Source organism: Pseudoliparis swirei, chromosome 4 (genome assembly GCF_029220125.1).
Source record: "Pseudoliparis swirei isolate HS2019 ecotype Mariana Trench chromosome 4, NWPU_hadal_v1, whole genome shotgun sequence".
In the NCBI taxonomy this organism is placed as follows: domain Eukaryota; kingdom Metazoa; phylum Chordata; class Actinopteri; order Perciformes; family Liparidae; genus Pseudoliparis; species Pseudoliparis swirei.
In genome coordinates, this window is record NC_079391.1 from 14081212 (window position 1) to 14107748 (window position 26537).

Below are 26537 nucleotides of genomic sequence, written 5' to 3' on the forward strand. Positions count from 1 at the left end.
TGTGGTTTTATTCTGCGCCAACTTGGGTAGGTGACTCCGGTTTGTGTCACAGTGCCTCTATTCCCGAAAAGTCCAGCAATGCTCATCAGCTGACTCTTAATTTGGTTGCAGAATGGATGGTTTTACAGGGATCCTTCGGAGGTTTGGTAGCGTGTACTCTGTCACGTTTCTATGTACACGTGAGCAAGTTTGATTACTATGGAGACTGAGAGACATGTGTGAAGACCTGCATGCGTGGCCTGACCCTATTTATCAAAGCTTTCTGCAGCAGGTTATTATTGTCTGTTCATCGGTATGCCATTCCCCAAAGAACTGGATTATCCTCCGTCTTTGAAGAGCCTGAGTGAGCCGTTATCTTCTGTCCTGGACTCTGTGTTATAGTGGGCCTGGCAGGGCCAAGACAGACTGGCTCTCGCTAGAACAAAGAGGCCCTTTAGTGTGTGTGTGTGTGTGTGTGCCCGTGCCCTTTAGTGTGTGTTGCACAGACGAGTACACATGTTTGGTGGCTGCTCTTTGTTTCTCAGCCCTGGGCCTTGCTGGCCAAAGCACAAGCCTGACTAATATGGATGTATAAATACACGAGGCCGCCGTCAGTTTGTGCTACATCAAGCACACCATTGTTTCACACAGCTCCATGACTTCAGAGCTAAACCGCATCCTTTGTTCCCGTCGGTATTTTGATTATTGCTTTACTTCAGAAAACTAAGTTCACGTTAGTTTTGGCCTGACATGTTCTGCCATATTTGCTTTTGCATGATGTTACAGCTGTTCCACATCAAAAATGTCTCTTTCTGAATTGTTGATGACAGATGAGACCACATTGGCCAGTTTTTTGTCCCAAGCTCAATCGATACTGGATTTTTTTGGGGACCAATATTGGGGAGAAAAAGCACGATTGTCATGACGGTTCTCACAGGGGAGAAAAGTATGTCTACGTAGTTTATTTACTTTTCCAGCATTGCACCAGTGGGCAGCCAACACTCAGCAGACCTAAAACACCACCGAACCGTCCGCTACGTTTCAATCTGCTACGCCACTGAGTGTAACGTAGAGCTGGAAGGCTACCTCGCAACAAACAGATGTGATAAGCATGAGTGACGTAGCAGTTATCGGGGACAGGCTTGTATTGGTTATATTCATAAGGGGAAATGATGGGGTCATTGTTCACTGTTCGTTAACTTCTTAGTAATGTGATTTACAAGCAAAATAGCAATTTACCCTAAAGACTTGGCCACATGTCTTCTCTGCTGTGATGCCCACTCTGCCAGTCCTGAGTATTGAAGCGACGGGGACGGCCCACTAGTCCCCTCATGCCGGCCGAGCCCCGATGCTGAACTGAGTAGTTTGCTGTTTATGTTCCAAATGCAAATGTTAAATTGATTAGTGATTGTCATGTAATGTCTGTCCATAACATGGTGGCTTATGTAGGTAATTGTCATTCTTGTGTGCATATTTTTAGTTGAAACCATTAGTGATGTGGCTGTTGCAGTTCTTTAGCAGAGCTGTGATTTTTTTTCTTCTGAAAAAACCCCCATATTGGTCAATGTCAGCTGGCAAAAGAGCGGAATGATAAATTGGTTGGATTCAGTTTTCTTCTCATGTCTCAGTAAAACTAAGCTTAAGCTAACATCACTTGTGCCTGCTGTCTGCTCTGCGTCGACCTCTCAGTCAATCAGCCAGCCTGTTAATCACCACTTCACATCGCAGTGATTCATTACTGTAATAATCTTATCTGAGAGACTGAGCCTGAGTCCCAGTGGACTAAACAGTCTAAGCAGCCTAAGAGACAGACCAGTTACCAGTTTACATAAACACTGTGAGCCTATATCCTTCTTTTCTCTTTTTTCATAACAACTTTCTGGCAATCTGAAAATCAAGTTGCATGAGTTTAAGTGATTATTTGGACCACGACAACCCAGTCACATGTTATGAAGGCAAAACACACCAAACCCGTTTTTTATTTACCATGGCTTACTTTTGCCGTTTCATCACCACTCGTATCCATACAATTATTGTGCTTATGATTTAATAAGTAAGTACACATTTCATCATATATCTTAAAAATAAACATGGCCGTAGACTTTAAGAATGCCAAGTCAACTGAGAGGTCAACAAAGGATGATTCAACTTTCAAGCAACCGCCCTGTAATGTCTTTAGCCCTTACAATGCTACAATATGCAGTATATTCACCCAGAAAATACTCTTTTTCTGATAAAAGACTTTAACTTGTGCAATGTTGTTAATTTGTAATTCTGTTTCTTTTGTGACTCAAACCCCTGATCGATGACCTCTTACTGGAACAAGAATGTCGACGCCTTTATTGCTCATATACTCACTTACTGGAAATCCTCCCTTGGAAGGCCTATGGTCAGTGTGTCGGGGTGTCTTGAGGTGCGATTCCAGAGTGTTTTACATCTGGTTGAGCTAAATATGTTTACCACAAAGATTTCCAAGTTTGTCATTGCCATAGTTTGCTTTGACATAAGGATTTAGTTGAATGGTTGGCTTCATTTGTGTCCTTTCAGGTACGGTAAAGAGACAAGCGAGCAGAGCATACAAAGAAACATGTCATTGAAGATGTCGCCCTCAGTCAGATGTATGTGCGCTGTCCATTGGTATTGTATATGCAAGTTGTATAAGCAGCCCACAGCCTTGCTCTCATCCCCCTCCCTCTCCCTACCTATCAATACAAACCACAGTTCAAGGACAAGGCCACCTGACCGCCTGGTCACATGGAACCCAGCATGCTGTTTTTTCTCATTGCGTTGCCCCCCCACCCCCTCTGTCCGCCTGGACTGTTGGACGAATGAATGGATGAACGGATGGATGAATATATCACAAAACACTTTAGTGGAATGGATGTGTTTGAGAATGTCCGGGGGAGCCGTGGTTAAATGGGTCAGGTCCCTTCACACACGAGTGGCATAACTGTGGGAGTCTTCGGGGCAGACAACGGGGGGAGGAGGGAAAGAGAGGGGGAACACCCAAGCCCTTTTCGCCAATTATGGACGTAAATAACTTTCCACACAGAGCTGCAATAGAAATGAGGGTCAAAGGGTTAACTGTGTATTCAAAAGGTTGAGACCAAGTGAACATGCCCTTGCACATTCCTGCTGAGCATTGCCACTTTCATTTCACTGCACACCCTGTGTGTGTGTATGTGATAAAACATCTTGAATCTTGAATCTTGAAACAGTGATTGGAAGAGCACCAACACAGAATATGAGAGCTACAGTGAGTTCAGCATAAGTTCCTGCCTACAGGGTGTACACTTGGGTGTTGGATTCAGACTGAAAACAGACCTGCGGTAAACAGCAGGTTGGTTGTGTGTTGCATAGGCACCAGTGACACATTGATATATAATCCAACACTGCCCTACAGTTTGTGAAGCTCCCTGTTGGGATCTTTCTATCACACCTCTAATTATACACCTCGAATTATTTTATCTGTCATAAAGACAATCACAAAGTAAACAGGAGAAATCTGTCATACACGGCAATCTACCAAATACTGTGTGCTTACATGTCTGTGATTTATTTCACTTGTAGTTGTGAATTGTCTCTGGAGCCTCACTAGACAACGGCCTCTCCCCAAATACAGAGAATGTACTTAAGTCTTGAGCTGTTACGACCTGTACCACACATCCTTCTAGATATTGCCCCAAGAGTTTAGATGCTGTAACTTGTGTAAACCGTGCCTATTGGCAAATTACTCTTTAATTCGATGTGTAATAATCAAGTTTAGGACTGCAACTAAAGATTTTCTTTCCTTTTTTCAGTCTTTAACAACACTTAGGCTTATTAAGTATTTCAAAATGGAAGATTGATTCACGTCCGATGGAATAATCAACTCTTAGTTTTCATAAAGCAAAGAGGAAATCAGCATCTCCTTCTTTGTGTTCATTGGTGTCCTTTTCCCATCAAACCTGCAGTATTATGTTTCTGACCGTGTCCAAAAACACCAGCCACTCATCAGCTGACTCTCGGTCTGTGTCGTCATGACGTGCAGTCGGCAGCTTTGCATTCGACCTGTTGTGAACTTTGTCGTTCGGATACGGGTCGGTGATGACAGTTGGGATCGTGGTGGTGAGGGAGATGGTTTGCGGATCAGGTGATAATTAAACGTTGAGGGAGGGAAATTATCACAATTGCAGGGTGGACAAATGACACGGTGTGTTATTTAAAAAAAGCTGATAATAGAAGTTGTAGTAAATGAGCACCCTGCCACGTGTGGTGGTGCCACAGACAGCTGTGCCTTTACTCCCTGCAGGCGGGACAGCAGTGTTGCTTCATCAGCTGGAGGCCAGCGGAGGAAAACTGTAATTTAAAGCTGGGGACATTGAGCTCTGGGAGTAAAAACAAACAAACAGTGCTTTGAGACACAGCACTTAAGGAGTGTCTGTTGTATCTACTATTACTGACATTATCACATTGTTATAGTTTCATATGAGGTGTTTTCTATTGTTCTCCGTGCTTTAAACAAAAAAGCCCAGACTAAAAGATGAATCCTGCATCGAGAGAAACCTGAGAGATGTAACTAAATTAGAGAATGAATGAACGCAAAAGATGGATGCCAAGCATCAGTTTAATCGAGTGTGGCAGGTCGGAGGAGCAGCTAAATATCTCCTTTGCTCGAGCTGTCTCAGATGACCGAGTCTGGAACAATGTTCACATGTTCACTCACTCAGTCTCTGCTGGCCGTTTACTCATGCTGCTGTCATTCAGAATCTTTTCACATGTAGACTTTAAGGACTTAGTCGTGCAACTAAACAATAGTCTTACTTTGCTGGGAGCCAAAATAACAACAACAACCACAACAACAACAACCACAACTCTGACTACTGTAACTGAACAGGATATAGAAACACTCAGCATGCACATCGTTATGTTGACTTTTATCTAAAGCTCCACATAAACAATGTTTTCTTTGCAGTATTCTGAGGCATTGGCATTTTGAGTGTGATATAAGTATGTCTTGTGTAAACACTGGTTCAATGTGCCCTCAGTGAGTTCATACTTTTCTTTACCCGAGTAGAAGGATTCCACAAAAACAAAAAAACACGGCTAAATACATACATAATAATAAAGTCCTACAGAGCAGAGAATTATTGTCATCAGTTGTGATTGGTTGGTTTGTGATGCTGCCTGTTTTAATAATGTAAAACAAGGCCGGAGCAAGGGTACGGTAAAAAGAAAGAACGGTAAAAGCCTCATGATGTGTTTCAGAGCGGTAAAGTGTTTGAGTCTGTACCTAGCAGCTGGTATGTCTTGGACTGCATTTCAAATGCTCTCTACCCGTCATGTATGTAAAAGACGAGTTATTAAACCCTTCATTATAATGCAGTTCAATACATCACGACCACTAACTGCTGCCTAAAAAGGAGAGTTTTTCTTAAAACCTTGCAGACTTTAACCCTCCTGTTACCTTCAAATGTACTAACATCTTTTTCCCGTGCATTTAAAACCTCCAGAAAATTATTAGAATTAATATTGTTTCCCAAGTTTAAGTGTCAGGTACTTTTTGTTTGTTTGTTGACTGCCTAAATAGCCTTTTAAATAAATAAAAACAGCCTGGGGTGAAATTGACCCCAAAGAACACCGATGGGTAGAAGTTGTGTTCAGGACATTGAAAACATATCATGTGAATTTGAGGTTTTTCCAGATGTCCCCAATAAATTAGGAAAAGTCATGAAATATGAATAAAAAAACATGACTCCAATAATTGACCCCAAAGGTAACAGGAGGGTTAAAGTCTTCCTAAACGGAACATTAGAAACTTAACAAAGACAATATTTGTTCCATGATTATTGTAATTGACTGCATTTGGATATATGTATGTTCTTATACATTGGCCTCAATATATTAATCCTTTCCCTCTTGTTGCTTTGCAGAGTGCAGCGATGGAGGAGACGGTGATATGGGAACAGCACACAGTGACCCTTCACAGGGTGAGTTTCTTCCGGCTCTTTATTCCACTCTCCTCTTTTGTCTTTGTCCCTCTCTGCCTGTCTCTGGTATCCTAATCCTGCAGTATGTCTTGTGTGTTCTTCACTTTTTCCTCCCTGTCTTTCTCTGCCCATCCATCTTCTTCTCACTCTTTACTGAGAGAGCCAGCTGTGGCTGCAGGATGTGTGGTACTGAAACAATAGTCAAGGAACCCAGATGGCAGGAAACAAGGCGAAGGAAGACAGAAATCAGCATCCACATCCTTACTACTTAATTTCACTTCCTTCCTGTTGGCAACATTCTCTTCTCCTTGACACTACTCCAGGGAAGGAGAGGGATGATGGGATTAGTCCCCATGTTTTTTTCCCCTGTATTAATTCATGTGCGATTATGATAGATTGCACCGCTGCATATGACTTGTAACCCCGGTGGCACAAGCGGCATCATCAGGTTAAATATCAAACCTACACTCCCCAGAGATAACTGATACTTGTATATGCTCACTGGCTTGTATGCTGAGTTTCTGAATGTCCTTTGCTTTGAGAAAATGAAACATTCGTAGTTAGTTGATGCTGTTGTGCAAGTGGGGTTGTATAGAGCACCTGTCTAGACTGGCGTGCTTGTTGTAATCAAATTAGCAGTGGTTTTATTGAGGCTGAAGGAGCAGGCCAGTGTTGCCTGCAGGCTCTGCCTTGTGGTTTACCTGTGGTGTTGTTGTGGTTGTAAGATTACATCACATGTCTTGCTCCCTTGGTGCTGGCTTTTGTGTAGTCAAAAACACAAGTCCTCTAAACCTCCATGGAAACCGCTTGGAAGATTATCATAATAATTCACACAAAAGACAGCGTTGTTCTTGCCAACAGTGAATGTTCCAGTCTTTTAAAACGCATCACATTATTTTACTTAAATAGCATTTTCACTGATAATTAGTCTTCAGAGAGCCTATTAGCTTGTTTGTTGTTTACCACAAAGTCTGACATACGTTTTATGTGACTGCCAGTTATGCAGCATCAGTCAGTGTTTATGTATTTCTTTATGTGTAGGCGCCAGGATTTGGGTTTGGCATTGCCATCTCAGGTGGGCGAGACAACCCTCATTTCCAGAGTGGGGAGACGTCCATTGTGATATCTGATGTGCTGAAAGGAGGTCCTGCAGAAGGACTGTTACAGTAAGTCTTTGATTATTGTCATCAGTAGTGTAATTATATAATGTAAGCTCTAATTAAATAGTTCTCATGTTCTTTTTTATATTCTATCTTTTTTTTAAATTGTTTCAGAGAAAACGACCGAGTGGTGATGGTCAATGCCGTGTCGATGGACAACGTAGAGCATGCCTACGCAGTGCAGCAGCTCAGAAAGAGTGGCAAAAATGCAAAGATAGTAAGTTGGAGGCTGAATATATTTACCAATCCAAACCTTTAATGACCCGGTCGTCTTGAACTTAAACTTGAGGGAGACCATAATGATTGCCATTAACACTCAGAACTTGTCTATTCCAAGACTATTCGTCGTAAAAAAAAAGTGCAGATCCCCGTTTCTCGACCCGGGGACAGGGAGACGATGTCTGAGCATGAGGAAGAGGACAGTGATGAGGATGATGGCTATGAGCACCACAGTGGGCATGACAGCCAAAGTGCCAATGCAGGAGCAAGCGGCGGCACGGGCACCGGCAGGCGGCACGAGCGTGAGCGTAGCAGCAGCGGCAGGAGGGACCGCAGTGCCTCGCGGGAGAGGAGCGTCTCACCGCGCTCTGATCGCCGGTCACAAGCCTCCTCTGCTGCACCAAGGCCTGCCAAGGTCACCCTGGTCAAGTCTCGCAAAAATGAAGGTGAGCATCACAATGTCCAAGCACCTTAAGATGTTATATGCATAATGTGGATCAAACTAATTCTAGAGTTTTTAAGTGAATCAGAACTTTATTGTTGACTCGCCTCTGTGTATTTTATTTGCAGAGAGATGATTTGTGGCGATGACTTAAATTGATGCACCCTGTTAATGTGTCATTTGTATTCACTCTGAAAGTAGAATATGGACTGCGGTTGGCCAGCCACATCTTCGTTAAGGACATCTCTCCTGAGAGCCTTGCTGCCAGAGATGGAAACATCCAGGAGGGAGACGTTGTGCTGAAGGTGAGAGAAAAGAGAGAAGTGTTTGCATGAATAAGCTGATGGATAAGACGGGGATTTTAAAAGTGGATAAAACAGTTTGGGGGAAATGTACTGATAAAAGATTATTAGAATAAACATAAAAGACAAAAGATGTTAAGAATTGGCTTTAAATAATTTCATTAGCAGAAGAAATGAGGTGTGATGAAAGAGAACTGAGTATCAGCCAGGTTTACTGAAACTAGTCTGCTGTGGGAATCTTTGAGCTGCTGAGAAAGTGGAGGTCACAGTTCATTAGTATACAGGCTCACCCGCAGGAATACCACACATTCCATTATTCCTTTGAATTTTCATCCACTCAGTCTCAAAGGAGGGGAACATCCTCCTTCACAATACAGAAATGAATTAAAAATCCAATTTACTGTATCAAGTGTTCTGGAGTGAGGCGGAGACATTTTCAATTTGAGCATCAGGACAAAGACCAATACACATAAATACTTGAATGAAGATAATACAGTTTTGCTTTATACAATATAGAATTCAATACTGGAGACTCTTTGTGTGTCTGACGGCACTAAAAGCCTTGTACTCCGAATTATATACATGTTTTAACTTATTTGCAGTAAGTTATTTCTCCTTTACATCCTTATTGTGGATGGAAGTTAATGTGAGATAAATTCACGATTCTTTTTTCGTAATTTTTAACGGCACATTGTCTACAGGAAAATGTTTGAAGTGAAGATGGCTCGTCTCTTAAGTTCTCATGCTGGTCCTCTCCTCTTCCCCTGGCAGATCAATGGCACAGTCACAGAGAACCTATCACTAATAGATGCCAAGAAGCTGATCGAGAGGTCAAAGGGCAAGTTGAAGATGGTGGTGCAGAGAGATGACCGTGCGACGCTGCTCAACATTCCCGACCTTGATGACAGCATCCCATCAGCCAATAACTCGGACAGAGACGGTGAGACTACAGACGCGTAGCAGCCAGTGTTTGAGTGCACGAGCTGTGACAGTTTTTTCAAAAGACAGATCCGTCATTTCTTGAACCACTGAGAAAGAAGTTGAAATAAGTTCATCTAGATTTACATCGTTGATTAAATGCTAATACATATTTAATTTCAATTTCACAGACATTTCAGATATACATTCACTGACATCCGACCATTCCAATCGATCCCACGGGCGAGGGAGTCGATCACGTTCGCCTGAACCATCAGACCTTCCCCGTCACTCACCTCGGCAGATCAGCAACGGCAGGTAAGCGAAGGGCACATGCACACGCACATCTTACTGCAAATCTGGGGATGGGACACAGCTGTCACACATGCCACACTCTTACATCCATACTGCCACCACTCCAACTTCATACATCACGTTCACACGCGAAGGGTAAGTGGATGCGGAGTAAGTACCTTACACCACCGATGCGTAAATCAATCGATAAAGTCATCGCATGCATAAATCATGACATCACGCCATCACAGTACCAATAAAGCCTTACTCTAGGAGAGAACTGAAGAAGACTGGAGGAGTCCACCTCCTCCTGGTGGACCAAGGTCTGGATGCCAGATAGGTTTCACCAGTTTCTGTCTGGAGAATCACCTTCAAACTGTATACGGTTTTCTCCGCTTTACGTTGTCACTCATTTAAATCCTAACTCTAAGTTTATTTAATATTCAACACAAATGTAACTCTTATTGCCATCACTCATGCTTATGACCTCGACTTTAGCGCTTGCAATAAAATCATTATTTTATAATGCACCTTCGATTAATGCAATGCTATTTCATAGCAATTTTCTGCATACACATTATGTGCTTTTGTTTTTACCACATTTGAAAGCCCATAATGTCTCTTTGTCCTTCTCTTTTCCTACTGCCAGTTGGAGCTTCCAGGCAGTTATCCGTGTTGTAGTTTAGTGGTTGTATAGCCTCTTGTAGTTAGAGGAAGTCATTTAAGTGACTATAGTGACTGTCAGTGTGGATATTGGGCATTGTATGCTAATTAGGTAAGCACAACATACTGAGTCTAGTTGAATGAGACAAGATTACTAGCTCTCGGTGACTTGAGTCCAGTTGATAACAGAACTGAAGTGAAACAGGCACTTTTTGGAGCAGACCCATGCTAATTCGAGATGCATCGATACCGATATCGGATATTGGCCCGATACCGACTCAAATCGTTATATCGGTGACAATAGGCCTGATTTTATATCAGATACCCTTATTTTGATAAACAACATTTCAGTACAATATATCTGTATTTATTTTTTACATTTTATTTTTACAATTTTTGATAGTTCAATAGTTGAGCCTAATGTTGCCCTTCACATAAAAGAAAAATACCAGTCACTTCCACACAGAGAAGCATACGGCTTATTAATTAAACACTGGTATCGGATCGGTTGTTGGGATCTACTGATACCCAAAGCCCAGGTATCAGTATCCATATCGTTACTAAAAAATGGGATAGATGCATCTCTGATGCTCCGACTATCATTGGCTGCAATGAGATGAAACAGAGGCTATGTTGCTTGTTTCTAGTCTTAGTCAAGGGCTGTGTTTGACACTGTGAAGTAGGGGTGGGTATTGAAACAGGTGCCCAAATCCATGCAGCCTTTTAGCACTTGTTCTGAAATTAACTGTCAGTTTAGTAGAACCAGATCTCCATTTCATCATCTTTACGTGGGCCTTAAGTCACAGACACAGAAGCTTTCTGGACTCCAAACCATTAGAACAACTATGTTATAGAGAACAAGCTGTTTTTAACTAGATACAAAACTAAAGATATGTGCAATTTATTTCAATTTAATTATTCAAATTAATTGAGAATTAAATAGTGGCATCGCTTGTGTGACGTTGATGAGAAAAAGATCTGACTATGTGAGATAAGGGTGCCAAACCAGCTGGTTGTTTTTAACAAACTTTCTTTCTGAAAGGCAAAATGTCTCACTGGAACAGGTATACAAAACCCAAATGTAGCTGGTAAACCAATAGCCATATTGAGATATGTCGAGTATTCCTTGTTTTGCACAGACCCACCCATACAGCTGCTGTAGCTGCCGGTTGTTAGATCACGATGCTGCTAGTTTGGCTGTTCTAGCTTAGTTGCTTGTCACTCATATCAGAATAACCTCCAATGCTGCCATTTCATGAGATGGTACATCGTGTCGGACTGTGGAGTAACCTTCAGTGTTTCAATGCAGGATGAGGGCAGGTTCACTTTTGCACAGATTACTTTCAATGTAAGTGAATGCATCCTTCTGACAACAGACCCGTGAGTACTTGTTTTGAACCCTATCTCTATGTAAACCCGATACTTCTGTGGCTCTCTCCCTGATCTCTCTTTCATCTTTGTGGACCAAATTTGTCTCCAAATGATTGTGTCATACAGTATGTGTGTGTGTGCACCTTGTTGTATGAATGGTTATTCTGGTAAGAGGGGACATTAACGCGTGCACAGTGGCCCTTATGCCTTTTTGCAATCAAACCTGCCCCAATCAAAATTTTCCCGGTTACTGCCTAGTTGTGCAAATTTTTTGGTTTTTTTGGTATTTTGTTGCCCTTGGGGGCCTTGTTATGGCATTCTTTGCCTAAGCTGTACCCGTCATGACCTCTTTTGTCACTTTGTTTCCTCTTTTCCTTTTTCTTTTTCCCTTTTAAATTTGCCTGTAAATTAATTTGCAGTTTTATTGAATTAAAAGGCTACAAGTCGGTTGTTTTGGTGTTGGGTAATAAGGTTGGATTAAAACCTGGGAACTTCCTACAGATGACCTGATCACCAAATGTCAAGTTTCCCATGTGGAAAATTACAAAATTTTCAAATTTACAGAAAAAGTTGTAACTTACAAAAATTTTTATAAACAAATGCTTGGGTCAGGTTTTTTTCGGTTGTGCCCATTAAAAATTTTATCCTGATAGCAGCCTTTCTGGCTGCTTTATCTAATTTACAAAGCTTATTCTCCATCTTTACGTTTTCTCCTTTTCCATAGATCAATTTGTCCATTTTCCCTGTTTGATTTACCCTTTTACTTTTTCTGCGGACAGTGGACCCCTGCCCATGGTGGTTTTAAAGCAAATACCCCAGTCGATTTACTCTACCAGCGGACCACCCGGGAAACCGCCTCTACCAAAACCCCACAAGCGAAAACCAAGAAACCCTTCTCTGCAGAACAAAAAAAAGCCTGGGCGGGAGCCTGGCAAACGGCACCCAAACAACCCATGCAGGTTGCACGGGCTGACGACACCTTCAAAAGGCCTACGGGTTTGCCGGGAGCAGGGTTCCGAGATTTCCTGCACCTTGCTATGGTTCAAAGGGTCCTCATTACAAGCAGCTTAAACTGACACTCATTCCTTCAACCTGCCCTTTTAACTTAAACCAGGGCCTCCCGCCCCAAGTCCCTCCGGAACCGAGCCCAAACCCCAACCCCCCTCACTGGCCCCCGGCTTGCAACCATTCACCCCCTGCGGATGCCTCCCGGGCGCTTTGTTACAGCCCTGGCCGCCCTCAGAGCAGATCCCGAACAGACCCTTGGCCTCCCATCATCCGGCGGGTACCTACCTCCCTCAAGTAGGTAAAAACTTACTGTAATCACTAAGATAGTCTTCATTGGGCCTAGATTCCCGAAAATTTAAAACGAGACCCCTACAGGAGCAACTAAATTTACACCTTTGACCAGGAAGATTAGGGTTATTGAATGTTTTTGATTGCTTCACTTGTTTTGGATTGCTTTTTCCAATGGGGTCAGCACCCATGCATTGCAAATTTCCTGCCCCAAAAATTTTCAAGCCTCTCCGGAACTAACAGGCTCAACCAGACCTTCCCAACCACAACGGACAAGGTACTTAAAACGAGTATAAGCCCTCAGCACATTGCCAGCTCCTTGATCATCTCTTAGCTATCCAAAATCTTTCTCTGTAAACTCTTGATTAAGTTTTGGTTTATAGGTGATGTACTCCTCAGAAACTCATTGCTCTTCACAGCATGATGACTGTCTCACCATCCACAGAAATGACGAAATTAGGAAATGATCATTCCATTCCTCCGTTAGATACACTACAAGTATCAATCATAACAGTTGTGTTCCATTTTCGGGTTGTGCACATGTCAATCCTGACGACTGATAGGTTATAAGTACAGAAACCTAGCACCATGAACTAGTCTTGATCTTGCTCCATGGATCAACCCACAGTTGATGAAAGACAGTTCAGACTTTCATTTCTGCGTCAGGATTACGATCTTTCATGTACAAACTTCAAATATTCGGAACAATTATGAAGATTTAATATAAAGAATGAATCATCTAAAGCCTACCATCGTAGAAACGTAAGCTTTATAGAGTAACTAAATTACAGGATCGTCCACATCCTGTGTACTTGCTTTCAAAGGTCCATTTTCTAGGTCAATCCAATCAGTTTGTGAAGTATGCATACGCAAGTTGTCCTGGCACAGAGCTACTACTGAGGTCCTCAACCTATATTCCCGTTGCATAAACCTTACGATAGTGTGTCTGGATAGTCGCTAGAGGTTCGCTGTGCAGTGCTACTGTAGGTTTTTATAAAACTGTTCTTGCTATGTACTGTCGTTGTATCCTGCGTAGACTCAGACATTATTGAATAACTTTCGATCTAATCTGACATGGTCAATCATCGATAGCAACTTTTCCAGCATCCTCTAATTTATGCGTTTGCTATCATTGTCTGTAATGTTCGTTGTAACATCATTAATACTTCATGTTAAGACGGTAGACTTCAAGTCCCTACATGGTGTAATCAGGATATCAATGCTCAGCCCAGACCGATTCCCATAAGTGCATCGTTTAAGCAACGATGCGATCATAGCTTCACTAAAGTGGAGAGACATGACCAGAGAGAAAGGGCAATTACTATACTCAAGAATCAGAGTTATTCACGTATACAGACTCCATAAGCAATGAGCCGATCCAGCTCTCTTATCATTTGGATATGACTTGTCATACCATGGTCGCAGATGCTCTGAGTGATTAAGCTTGTGTGACTAACGGGTCATACAGAAGTACGTCATGCATATTGACATTACATGAGATATTCTGCTAAAGAGCACACATCGCTGCTAAGCATCTTAGCCAGTAAGCATGCAGAATGCTAGTCTTAAGTTCGGCAATGCTTTCCTTACAAAGATATGCACTGTGAGTAGATTCTCACGAACGGGGAACAGCTAGCATGTATAACTACCGGAATCTGAAAGCTCATATTCTACCATCAACCGAATCTGGTATATTGTAGGTCATGGAGTCAAGTGCCCATGACAGAGAGGTATTCTAGATGCTGAGATAGATGAGTTCAGGAGCCAAGCTGCATCTGTCGTCAATGCGTTAGCAGGCCAGCAAGCTATCCAGAACCCTCAGTAACGTTAGACGTACCGATTGCTCTACAGTAACTAAGGTTCTGTGCAATCCAGATTCCTTGTTCTATCTCTTGTATTGGTCAGTTGACCATGTGAAGAGTCGGATTCGCACGCGTCCTTATTGGCCTAACTGCCAGGCCAATTAAGTAGCGTGCTACACAAGTCTGAACCCTCGTGGCAGGTTAAATGATTCCCGTACGTGTATCTAGAGTCTACGACTAGCTTATTACCTCCATTATGACTTTCGATCATTGGTAGTCCTTAGTTGATTTCTTCACAGTAATTATAATTGCTCGATGTCTTGAATGGCGAATACGCATCAATCTGAATCAGTCTCTTATTGTAAGCACATCTTCTGTTGCGTCATTGCATTTTCCCTGACCTGTCGTTACTTCAGGAGTATCGAGCTCTACTGTAGACTTATTTAGATGAGAAGCTCACTATGTTTAGATATATAAGCTTAGTCAAATTAATGTAAAATTTAACTATTCAACTGATTCTCGTTCGAAATCACATTTCTCTTGTTCATAATTCTATTGTCCTAGATTTGATTCGGGATTGTTTGTCGAAAGCCTTTTCCCTGGACTGCTATTTGCTTTTGTCAGTCATCAATCCTGTATATTTCGTGACTTTCTTGTTCTTCTCGTTCCACTATTGGCATTTGGCACTTTAAGTATTTTAAGAATTCTCCAGAGTCTTCAGAAACAGAATATACAATTAAGGCTAAAACTGCACAACTATAACTCAAGCAAAATACTTCTGCAACTTTGCAAGTAATGCATATCATCTCTGAATCAACACTCCAATAGTTCTTTTTGAATTCTAGTCAGTCAATGTTTTAGCTTTGTATACTCTGATTACTTATTTATTATCAATTTCTTTCACTGAATTTATTTTCTTGAGATTATAAAATGAAGACATGATAGTCAAACCAGGTACTGTTGACCAATCTTCTCTGAGATCATACTTGAACCTTGAACATTTATACCGAGGTGTTCTTGACATCAAGTTAATCTGTTAACTTAGTTTGGTACAATAAATTCATTAAAAGTAAGATATTATGACATCATAGCTGTTTACAGGAGAGTTTTTAAAGCCCCTGACGTAAAAACAGACATGCACTCAAGATCACTTCTCCAAACTGATCTCGGTGATGACATTACATACTCCTGCAAAAGTTCCGTTACACAGTCCATATATATATAATGTTTTTGAAAAGATGAGATTAGCTGATCCTGTCTGATGAGTGCGTAACTTAAAGTATTTACCTAGTGCTATTTACAGTTAAGAAATCAGCTCTAACTGCTGCCTCGTAGAGTGTAACTTGCAACAAGTTGCTCTGTCATTCAGGCAGTAAGTTGACTGAAGTGATGGCATTCTGAGCTCATTTAGATATTCTAGAGATATCGGGTAAGTTGTCTACATTCTTATTTCTAAGCTCCTGGTGGACTTAGCAGTAAATTTTAGCTGCTATCAGTTTAATTGACTAGACTGCTCACTGGCTTGTGACTCTCGTATGCCTCTGAGCTCTTCGCGTTAACATTGTCAGTGCCCTCCCTCTGGCAGCCCTTGCGACGCATCTTGGATTACTCCTATTCATCTGATCACCATAAATTCCTTGGTTATCGTTCTCTCAGCTGCATATCACTCTGAACTTAGAGCAGCTGTCTTACCTTAGGATTATGCTGAGTGACATCGTTCAGCCATGGATGAGCATACTGGCTATCTTATGCGATCCGTCTAGACATGCCTACTTCACTCAGACGCAAACTTGGATCATACTTAGTATGCATTTAGTGAAAATGATTAGTCTGATTTGGTCAGTGGTTATGCGTGAAACTTAACTGAATCTAAACAAGGGAATGCTACATGCATAAAAGCAGCTATTAATCATAAGTTCATATGCCACATGTTGTGACAATGTCTCATGCAGATAAGCTTGGAATCACTTGAGCTTGAATTGTGAGAAGTAAACGAACGCCTGTTACATCAAAGCATCCACTTCGACATGACGAACATACAAACCTAATCAACTTGTATCAGATCGAGCTATTTAGGATAAGAATCTGCTGGCTTGCATAGGCAACACTATGTTACTTAGCCCTCATATTGATGATGAACATGTACTAATTTCACATGAGTTATCATGTCTACACTATTCTGAGTATATACTGATTCAGAGTGTAAACTTTGTCTGAAGTGAACAATTTGTACAGTTGATAGTGAACTGATACAGTTTACCAGCATTTAATTAACGAAAGTGCTGTAATGTAAAGTATCATATGCTATTTTCTTCAGCAGTATATTAAGCTAACTATTTCTAATTGAATAGAAATTTCTTAGTTCAGTATTGCTTCCAGTCAGTGTTATTTTCTAATTTGTCCATGAATTTACAGTTTGTTACATCTGTAAACATGTGATGCAAACTTAGCTTCTTTGTCCAGAGTCCTCGTAGTAAACTTCTGATCAGCGTTAATTACAGTTCTTCTTCCGCATCGCTATACCAATAAAGTGTTAGCCATGTTCATCTACTTCATTTGCTACTCTCAGTGTAACATAGTTAAGGTTTATCTTTTAACTAAATTAGAATACTTTTTAAAATGTTACTGTAAAGTAATACTCTTTTATCGTTATTTAGAAACGTTGAGTATATGCTCCCAGTCAGATGAACTGTTATCATTATTGATATGAACTTTTTAGTCTTTACTTGAAAAAGAAGATAAATCGTTTACATGTTTAGTTGACTGTAACTTTTTTGGTCTACTGACCTTTTGGATTATAATAACATAATAAATTTATCGATATACACAGTCCTTTTTAAGTTACACCTAAGTGCTTCTACTCTATTTACCATGCATGACAAATTTTTCTAAGCTATGTTGACAATGTTGAAGCTATTTTAAGTATTTTTAACTATTATTATACTGACGTTGTGGTATTTTTTTGTATATACTATATTGTATTTGGACATCTTTTTAAATGAAAATCGCTCTAGTCTGACTTTATTACAATTATAAGACTATTCATAGTTTATTAGTCATCACTCTGATGTATACACTGAGTATTCTCTTTAAATTCGTATCATTAATTGATCATGGTCAGTTTAATGACATGACATAAACTGTATGTGTTACAGTCGTTACACTCATTCTCAGCTTTTCGTTAGTCGAACAATTTGGTTTCAGAGTCGTTACTGCAACTAACTGTCATTGTTACTCCTGCTTGGCTCGTTGTACGACTTTCGATCTAATGAATTCGTGAAGCTTATCAATGTCAAGTGGACAGTACATCTATTCTATAATGATATATAGTATGTTCAATTGGTAAGTAGCAGTGTGATTGACTGAGTCTTTAAAGAGCATGTTTCCCTCACTTGCTGGTATCTCTTGTTAATGTTACAGTGTTATCATGTCTGACTTGTCATGTGAAACACTCTTGACATAATCATAACAATAGCTTTCGCATGTACATTTCATATATGTCCTTGTGACTCAATTTGACAGTTAACGTATTTGATGACTTAATCTAACTATAAAGAAAATTGAGCAAACTCTACAAACTAAAACACAAGTTCATAGAATCTTCAAACATAATCAATGTCATAAATAGACCAAGCAAGTAGACAGAGATGTATCTGTAACCACGAGTTAAGAAATCTGCAATAGTAAGCAATGACATCGTAATCTTTCGTAGCATTGTAGTCTTAACTTATCTTGTATCATTAGCGCGTAACTTCACCTGATACTAAGTACATATGTCCGACTCTACATGCGTCGACTGCTACTTCGTTGACTTTGTAACAGAGTGAGAACTATGACCATAGCTGAAAGTGAAAGTACTGGTATTCTAAGTCAACCTTCAAATTATACCTGTAAATACGTGCATTTATAAGTACCAACCGATTCTAGGCTGACCCTATGCAGTCTCAGTCACCGCTCCTCGCGATGCTTCCTGGTCAGCTCGCGAGCAGGCGCCAGGCGTGCTGATGGCACGGTCTGGCAGCTGAGTGTGCTGATAGTTTAGTGAACTTTCTTTTCAATATTCTATTAACGAATTATTAATAGCATGATCTCACGAATGCCAAACTCGAGTGAACTTCGTGATTACGATTCGCACGCAACCAACGTTCCATTGAGTTGGGTGCTTTGAGATAAGCTGCAGACCAGATCTCTTGCTAAGAAGACTGGGTCTCAGCTCCTGCGAAGCCTACCTGCTGGTCTGACTCGTGCGATTCTAGCTGACAGACCCTCAAGCTGTGCGTGCAACTCTCCACTCGGATTTCCAGCATACCTAACTTACTGGACATTATCAAATTGTACGCTTCTTGAGGATGCTCACACGTTTGACCATCGTTTGCAGTCCCTTTCTTTTCTCAGTAGTGATTGCGATCAATGCTGTTGTATAGTCAAGCGAGGCGGCTGAACGGATCTCAGTCGTCGCGGTTCTCTTTTGTGACGCCGGTCCTCTAGAATGCTCTCTGATCGTGACTTGCATGAACAATATGCAGTTGTCAGATTTCAATCAATTTCAGTATTCTAGCTCTGAGTCTAGTCCATGTTGCTCTAACCAGACTCTTACTTGATTTTCAAATGCGGGTTAAGTAGTTCAATCAGTTGAGCCCTGCAAATAATCCTAGCTAACCGTTGCTAGCATGCGCATTTAAGATGTCTGATTTTGTCCACTAGTAACCTTGTATACTGCATGGGGTCTGTTTTAAATGGTTCCCTGAGCAGTTTCGCATGGTCGACAACGGTGAGGCAGCATGTGGAGCTGTGCAGTTAATATGCCAAGAAAACTGAGATGTGTGGAGTTGCTTTCAATGCATTAGGAAATGATCACATAATGCAGAATAGACTTGATGAGTTTATTTAATCTCCCAAAAGTCGTCACCCATTTGTATGATTTTTCTACTACATTGCTTCCTATTGGCCCGTGACATCTCACATGCTAAAATACACCAAGTCAACATGGCATTCACGTGAAGCTTTGTCAATGCAAATTAAATGGATAGATTTTCTTGAAAAAATGCAAACAATAGCACCTATTCATGTGATATGAGATGAAATGGTCTCATCTTAAACCATCTCAGCAGTCAGCTAAAAAGTAAAACATCTATTTATGTGTTTATGTTAAAATTTCCTCCAAATACTTGGATATTGGATCAATGTCCGAGCTGAACCAAAAACGTATTGGTATGGAATCTGATTAAAATGGGTCATTTTATGGCTCACAATTCGGACTACAATAAACCACTACTGTGACGCTACTGTACAGAAACATAAAGGATATTATATATTATACCAACTTCATACTGCACAGACATAATAATCCTAACATTACAATTAATGTTTATTGTTTTAACATTGCTGCTTAAATCTTGACTCGTTGCATGGCTGTTTTTATCTGCTCTCCCTAAAATGTTTTTGGGTAGATCAGAACAGTGTTTTCAGGTCATAGATCCTATTACAAATTAGAAATGTTAGAAATTTAGCCCTGTGCTGTATTTGAGTCCTCACTATACTGCACCCTGGTGAGATGACTGCCCTCTTTTGAACCTTGTGTGTCTGGGCAGGAAACCATTGCTTATCTTTATGTGAATCATAAACCCCTCTTCACATCCTTGCTTAAATCCCTAAGGCTTACAATGACACTGTATTCTCATTAATCCCAAAATGACCCTCATGCTCTTGTATGCGCATATTTCATGTCAGTGTTTCTCACAGAACACATTTCTTGCATAATGTACACTGTTACATGCAGTTGCACGCACACATTTATGCACCACTGAATTAAATTTCCCTGAACCGACCCAAAATACCTAATGACTATTTGCATGAATTGGCTGTTACTATGCAGCTGTTTTCATAAACGTACACTTGTCCTCTCCCATACAGAGATTATTATTCTGTACAGCTCTATTTGTGGGAGTCGACACATGCACGCTTCAAAAATATCTAATTAGGGCACAGCCAGGTTTTATTGTTTTTCCCCCCTTGTGTTGGTGTGATGCAGTAACTCTGTACATTTGTCTTCTCTAGGGAGTGAACCCAGGGATGCAGGAACCAACCAGAAGAGCTCCGGCATCATTCGCCTGCACACCATCAAACAGATAATTGACCGGGTAAGAAGCAGGATATGCACACGTGTTTAGATATACAGACAAAAGGTTGAGGTATAACGTCTTTCGACAGATTTGTTATTGTAATGAGAAGATGGCTGAGATGGTATGTGCAGCTCACTGCTGCCCTCTGGTGGTCTGGTCTTATTAATGCTATTAAGTCCCCGAACTTCGACACAGTGGTTAGTTTTGCATGTTCAAATCAAGACTGGTGAGTTGTGTTCAAGTTCTGTTGCACACAATATGTAAACAAATCATTATGGTGTTGGCAGAATAGTATTTTTATTATTTTTTCATTGAAAGTATGCATCAATTCAATATTTAAACCTGTCTTTCAGACAATTGACACCTCATGTGAAGATTCTCAGATGATACCCATCTTATCTATACATATCTATATAAAATAAATTTAAAAACATAGGACAAAAAAGAATACATAACGAAACAACAACAACAACAATGTATAGTATTCTATCTGTGATACTCCTGAACTTGAATTGGGGGAAACACTCACTGTATGGAAATAAACAGAGTTGTGTTTTTCTCTGTGTCTGAAGGACAAGCATGCCGTGCTGGACATCACCCCGAATGCAGTGGACCGTCTGAACTACGCTCAGTGGTATCCCATCGTGGTGTTTCTCAACCCAGACACAAAGCAGGGTGTGAAGACGATGAGGACCCGCCTCTGCTCTGAGTCCAGGAAGAGTGCCAGGAAGCTTTTTGAACGAGCCCTCAAATTAAGGAAGAACAACCACCACCTCTTCACCAGTGAGTCTAGTGGGAAGGAGGGAGGGGTAGACGGGGGCTCCAAACAAAAGGAGGGGAATGGTAGATATTTTACAGGCAGCACAGACACATTTCAAAGGCAGTTGACAATCGAGTGTCGCAGTGTTGGAGGGTTTGGCTGTTCTGTCACACTCCTTACAAACACTTGCTCAGCACTGACCGTCACACAAGAGTCCCCACAGGCCCTTTTTCAGCCTGCACTAGTGTCTGACCATGGAGCATCTGTTGGGGATGAAGAAATTTGAGTCTTCATCTCGCCTCATATTCAGCCATTGCAGGACTCAAAGATTCTTCCCATAATCTTCAGTCCAAATAACTATTTCACATTAATCTGCATTTGTACCTCTACACCTTATCCACAGGGTTTCATTTGAAAGTTATTCTGAGAATCAAGCCTCATAATCATGATCAACTATCATTTATTATATAAAACTAAGAAACTGATAAAACAGGACTATTTTTATGTGAAGAATCTGGCACAGATGGGATGAGGCAATGCGGGAAGTTACCTCTAAGCTGGCTTGTCATGTCCTTGAGAGTGAAAGTTTGCATTTAAACCGTCTTTTCCGAGTGTGTTTGCGAATATTATTCAAAAACAATATACTTATGCTCTTTAATTGTCATTGTGATGGCTGTTATTCTCTCTTAGAATCTGATATATTAACTTGGTCTCAAGTCGGAAAGAGCACCTTCAACATTTCTCTGCTGTCCTTTGCAGACATAATCATGTCAAAGTTGCAGATCATTTCTGGGTTGGAGTGCATATCTCCAAGGACATTTTAATTAGTATTCTATTGTATTTAATTGCTAATTTGGGAAACATTGTTATTTCTTGTTTGATTGGAGAGATGTTTTTTCTTCCCTTCTGCACTTTCCTGTGTGTATTCAGCAACTATTAACTTGAACAACATGAACGATGGTTGGTTTGGAGCGCTGAAGGACACAATCCAGCAGCAGCAGAACCAGCTGGTGTGGGTTTCAGAGGGCAAGGTAAGACACGCACACCCCAAAACACACATACACACGCGCACACACACAGCCGTGTGGACTGGAAACGGTCTTTTCTCGCTCCCTCGCTCACTTTACCTCTCGTTTCCCAGGCTGATGGGGCAGCCGAGGATGACTTGGACATCCACGACGACCGGCTGTCGTACCTGTCGGCACCAGGCAGTGAGTATTCCATGTATAGCACCGACAGCCGCCACACCTCCGACTACGAGGACACGGACACGGAGGGCGGCGCCTACACCGACCAGGAGCTGGACGAAACGCTGAATGACGACGTGGGTCCACCCGCGGAGCCGGCCATCACCCGCTCCTCCGAGCCGGTTCGTGAGGACCCGCCTGTCATCCAGGAGCCCACTGGCTACGCTAGCTACCCTCACACAGTGCAGCCGGACCCCCTGAACCGCATCGACCCGGCTGGATTCAAGGCACCCGTTCCGCAGCAGGTAGCGTTTCTGAGAGCTGCACGTCTTCCCTGTTGTCTGGAGGACGTGGTTTGCGTTAGACGGGTTTTCTGGCGGCGCTATTGAAAGCACTTTTTTTTTTTTTCCGTTACTCTGTCTATCTACTGTTAACAAACAATATCAGTGCAAAAGTGAAAACTTCTGTCGTCAGGTATTTATCGCAATATATAAATATTATATAATATATATATTTATTATAATTATTTATTTTATCTATTTGCCTATAGCTGACTGTTGATTGATGTTTGTGAGCGTGTGTGTTTTTTATTTTTGAAAAGGAGAATAACTTGAAAAGTGTTACTGTTACTCTTGGACTCTATATTACCACAAGCCGTCTTATTGGTGTGACTGTTGCTGATGTCACTTGGAAAAGAAACGTGTTTGTCAAAGTGTCTGTACCAGTACTCATCTATGTGCACTTTGTTTTAGCTGCGATTGGGACTCTGACCATACGACACAAGAAAGTATTATGTGCATGTTGGAAATGCCAGTGTTAATCCAGTGTACCTGTGAAATGTACTTCAACACCCAATTGGCCATTGTGACACCCAAATCTAAATGTTTGTCGTCTCATGATGTGTCAATGAACATAAAAGGGGAAAGAAAAGAAACTACTGTATTGTAACCGTAGCATTAAAATCAAATTAGTATACTCCAACCAAGAAAACTTGTCCTGCTGCTAATTCCTAACTCCCACGTGACATTGGTTGATCTCCAGCTACTGTTTAATGTGGAGGAGGGTGATTGGCTCTTTTGATTCGCGTAGGCTGTAAGCTGCACCACAGTGTCAGCGCGTGTTATTAAACATTTCTGAACCACTTCACAGAAAGCAGAGGCCGCCGTCCCTAGCGTCCCCCAGCAGCCTGAGCCCTTGGCTGAGACAATGCCCCCTGCTGTCGACGTAACTGTAATAACTGTCAGGGGTCTGAGCCCTGACGAGGCTCCTGCAGCTCCTCGCAGCCAGCCCAGCCCCAACCCAGAGGCTGGCTCGCTTAGGAGGCCCACCCCTGAGCTAGCTCCTCAGAGCGTCACACCAGAACCTCTGCAATCTGGACTGGCCAGTTCAGAACCAAAGGTATCTATCTGCCCGTCACCGGAGCTCGGTCTGACCCGGCTGACCGCCTGTGCTGCTGCTGCCCGTCTACCTACCGCCTGCTGCCGCGCTTCTCTCTTTCTCCCCTTCCGTCCTGCATGTCTGCTGACCACAGTGCTGCCCAGAAGAGACACAGATGTGTGTGTTGGTGTTTTTGTGCGTGCGAGAGTGTGTATGTGTGTGCACGGTTGAGCAAATGCTGGTAAACGGCAGTGGGCTTGGAGGTGATGGCTGCGCTGATACGCCTCCATGTAAGGGAGCCGTGGGAATCCTGCGGCTCTCACTGACGCTTGTCCTCTTTGCATGGCTGCAACATGTTTGCCTCTGTTAACCACGCGCAGTACATCTCGTTCGCTGTATTTATCGGTGCAGATTGAATGGATTGTTTCCTTGTAAAAGTAGACATTAATTTTCCAACAATTTTCTATTTAATTTTTTTAAATGTAGCTATGGCCAAGTCACAAAGACCAACGAAACAAAAAAGTTCTGCTGATTCGGATGGATAATTAATGGCTACTTCTCGATGCTCAGGATTTGTTTTTGTACGAGTATGTGCTTGTTATGGTAAATATTGTTGTTTATGTTGCCTTAATTGCACCAAGACAGTGGGTGACATTTTTCCTTGTGAATGCAGCAGTGCACACATTATGTGCACTAAGTATTAGTCAAATAGTCAAGAGCCATTCTATAAGTAGTTTGTTACACTTCTATACCAAATGCACTTTCTCTCAAGTTAGACAAGGAAAATCCATCCCATTGTTTTGTTGTATTTATTTATTTTTACTTTGGTATTTTTTCTTGATTTATTTTCAATGTTCTTTTGGAGCTGCAGTGCATCGTGATGTTTTTAAACTGCATACGTATTTATCTGTGCTGCGATCTCTATTTAATCTAGTATACGATCTGATCAGTAACCCTCCCTCTCAGTTTCTCTATTTCAGGTCTTTCCCTACTTGTTTCTTCTTCTGCAATTAGTTTAACAGACGTTTTTTTAATATTCTAATTTTCGCATCTTTTAATGGATTTTGTATGTCCAGTTTTTCACATTACAAATTTTCTGTCTGTGCAATATGTTCGTGGATCCTGTGCAATCGTTAACCTCATTCTTTGTTGTGTATTCTTTCGGTAGATGTTTCAGAAGGATCCATACAGCGTAGACAACCCGGGGAGAAGCAATCACAGCATGAAGCCTGTGACTTACAACCCTCAGCAGGGATATCACCCTGACCAGCAGCCATACAGAGATTATGACCACCCACCCAGCCGGTATGATGTCAGCAGCAGTGGGGTGAGCAGCGGAGCTGGTTACCCAGAACCAAAGCACAGAAACTATGACTCTAACATGGCCTACGAGAACAGTGTGCCTCATTACGATCAGCAGCAGTGGAACCCCTACAGCCAACCACTCTCTACTGCCAACTCCCAGGGCTACGACCCCCGTTTGCCATACAGTGACGGCCCTGACTCCCAGTACACCCCTCCTCTCCGCTACGACGAGCCCCCACCTCAGCAGGGATTCGACGGGCGGCCTCGCTACGGCAAACCAACGGGTCCAGCTCCGGTCCGCTATGATGATCCTCCACCTTCTGTCCGCTATGATGATCCTCCACCTTCTGTCCGCTATGATGATCCTCCACCTTCTGTCCGCTATGATGATCCTCCAGCTCCTGCTTCAGAGGCGGACCTGCATTACAACCAGGATTCTCACCTGAGCACGTACCCTTCAGCTGGCCACTCCCCAGACCCGGCTGCCCAGCGGCCTGCGTATCACCAGGGACCAACGGCGCAACAAAAGAGCTCCAAGCCTCAGCAGTACGACCCTGTACCTGTGAACTCTGAAACCAGCCCCACACCGCCTCCCAAAGCAGAAGCCCTGTCACCGCCTCCTGCGGAGGCTCTCCCCGCCAGGAGCGAGCCACAGGAAGACCCCGCCCTGCGGCATCAGTCTGTCCTGACGAGAGTCAAGATGTTTGAGAACAAGCGCTCTGTGTCCGTGGACAGAGCCAGAGATGCAGGGGATCCACCTGTGAACAAGGTAAACGGTTTAGCTTCATGACCTCATGCAGTTATAGTTGTTATTCGTGTACTTGACTTGTACATTTGCTCTTCAACTTCTTGAGAAATAAGCACATTGGAAGTTTACATTCTTAATATTTTATCCGACTGATAATGTTAATTGTTTTTTCTATTACAGGCAGCGGATTTACCTTTGAAAGCAGGCGGAGTAATTCCGAAAGCAAATTCCCTGAGCAACCTGGACCAAGAGAAGACCTTCAGGTGAGCCCATGTTCATGCAAGTTTTCACTTGAACACAATTGCCCGATTTGCTCCAGCACCTTTATTTTGGCCATATGCCATCGCTAACTCCTCTTCTCTTGCTCCGATCTCCCCATCTCTGACATTTCTTTGACCCGTAACCTTTCTATCACACCAACCCAGAGCCCCGGGGCCTCAGCAGCCTCCGTCCCAGGTAGCTGATGACATTGTGCGCTCCAACCATTACGACCCTGATGAGGACGAGGACTACTACAGGAAACAGCTGTCTTACTTTGACAGGCTCCAGACCGGTCCTACCAAACCCCAGCCACAAGCACAAACGACTAACAACTACCCCAGGTGAGGCTTGTTCTTATGAAA

General features: G+C 42.1%; 1 protein-coding gene across 1 annotated transcript in view; it reads left to right on the forward strand.

Annotated features, from left to right (window-relative positions):
• The window catches only part of tjp1a (tight junction protein 1a), a 92678-nt gene that overhangs the window by 59141 nt on the left and 7000 nt on the right, over positions 1-26537 (forward strand). The window contains exons 3-18 of the mRNA XM_056412732.1: positions 5892-5948; positions 6990-7114; positions 7223-7325; positions 7446-7773; positions 7968-8074; positions 8843-9011; positions 9181-9307; positions 12432-12623; positions 20447-20555; positions 21110-21320; positions 22228-22328; positions 22439-22789; positions 23634-23882; positions 25030-25935; positions 26095-26177; positions 26340-26516. Of these exons, the coding sequence (XP_056268707.1) occupies positions 5892-5948; positions 6990-7114; positions 7223-7325; positions 7446-7773; positions 7968-8074; positions 8843-9011; positions 9181-9307; positions 12432-12623; positions 20447-20555; positions 21110-21320; positions 22228-22328; positions 22439-22789; positions 23634-23882; positions 25030-25935; positions 26095-26177; positions 26340-26516 (3395 nt within the window). The remainder of the gene's footprint in view (positions 1-5891; positions 5949-6989; positions 7115-7222; positions 7326-7445; positions 7774-7967; positions 8075-8842; positions 9012-9180; positions 9308-12431; positions 12624-20446; positions 20556-21109; positions 21321-22227; positions 22329-22438; positions 22790-23633; positions 23883-25029; positions 25936-26094; positions 26178-26339; positions 26517-26537) is intronic.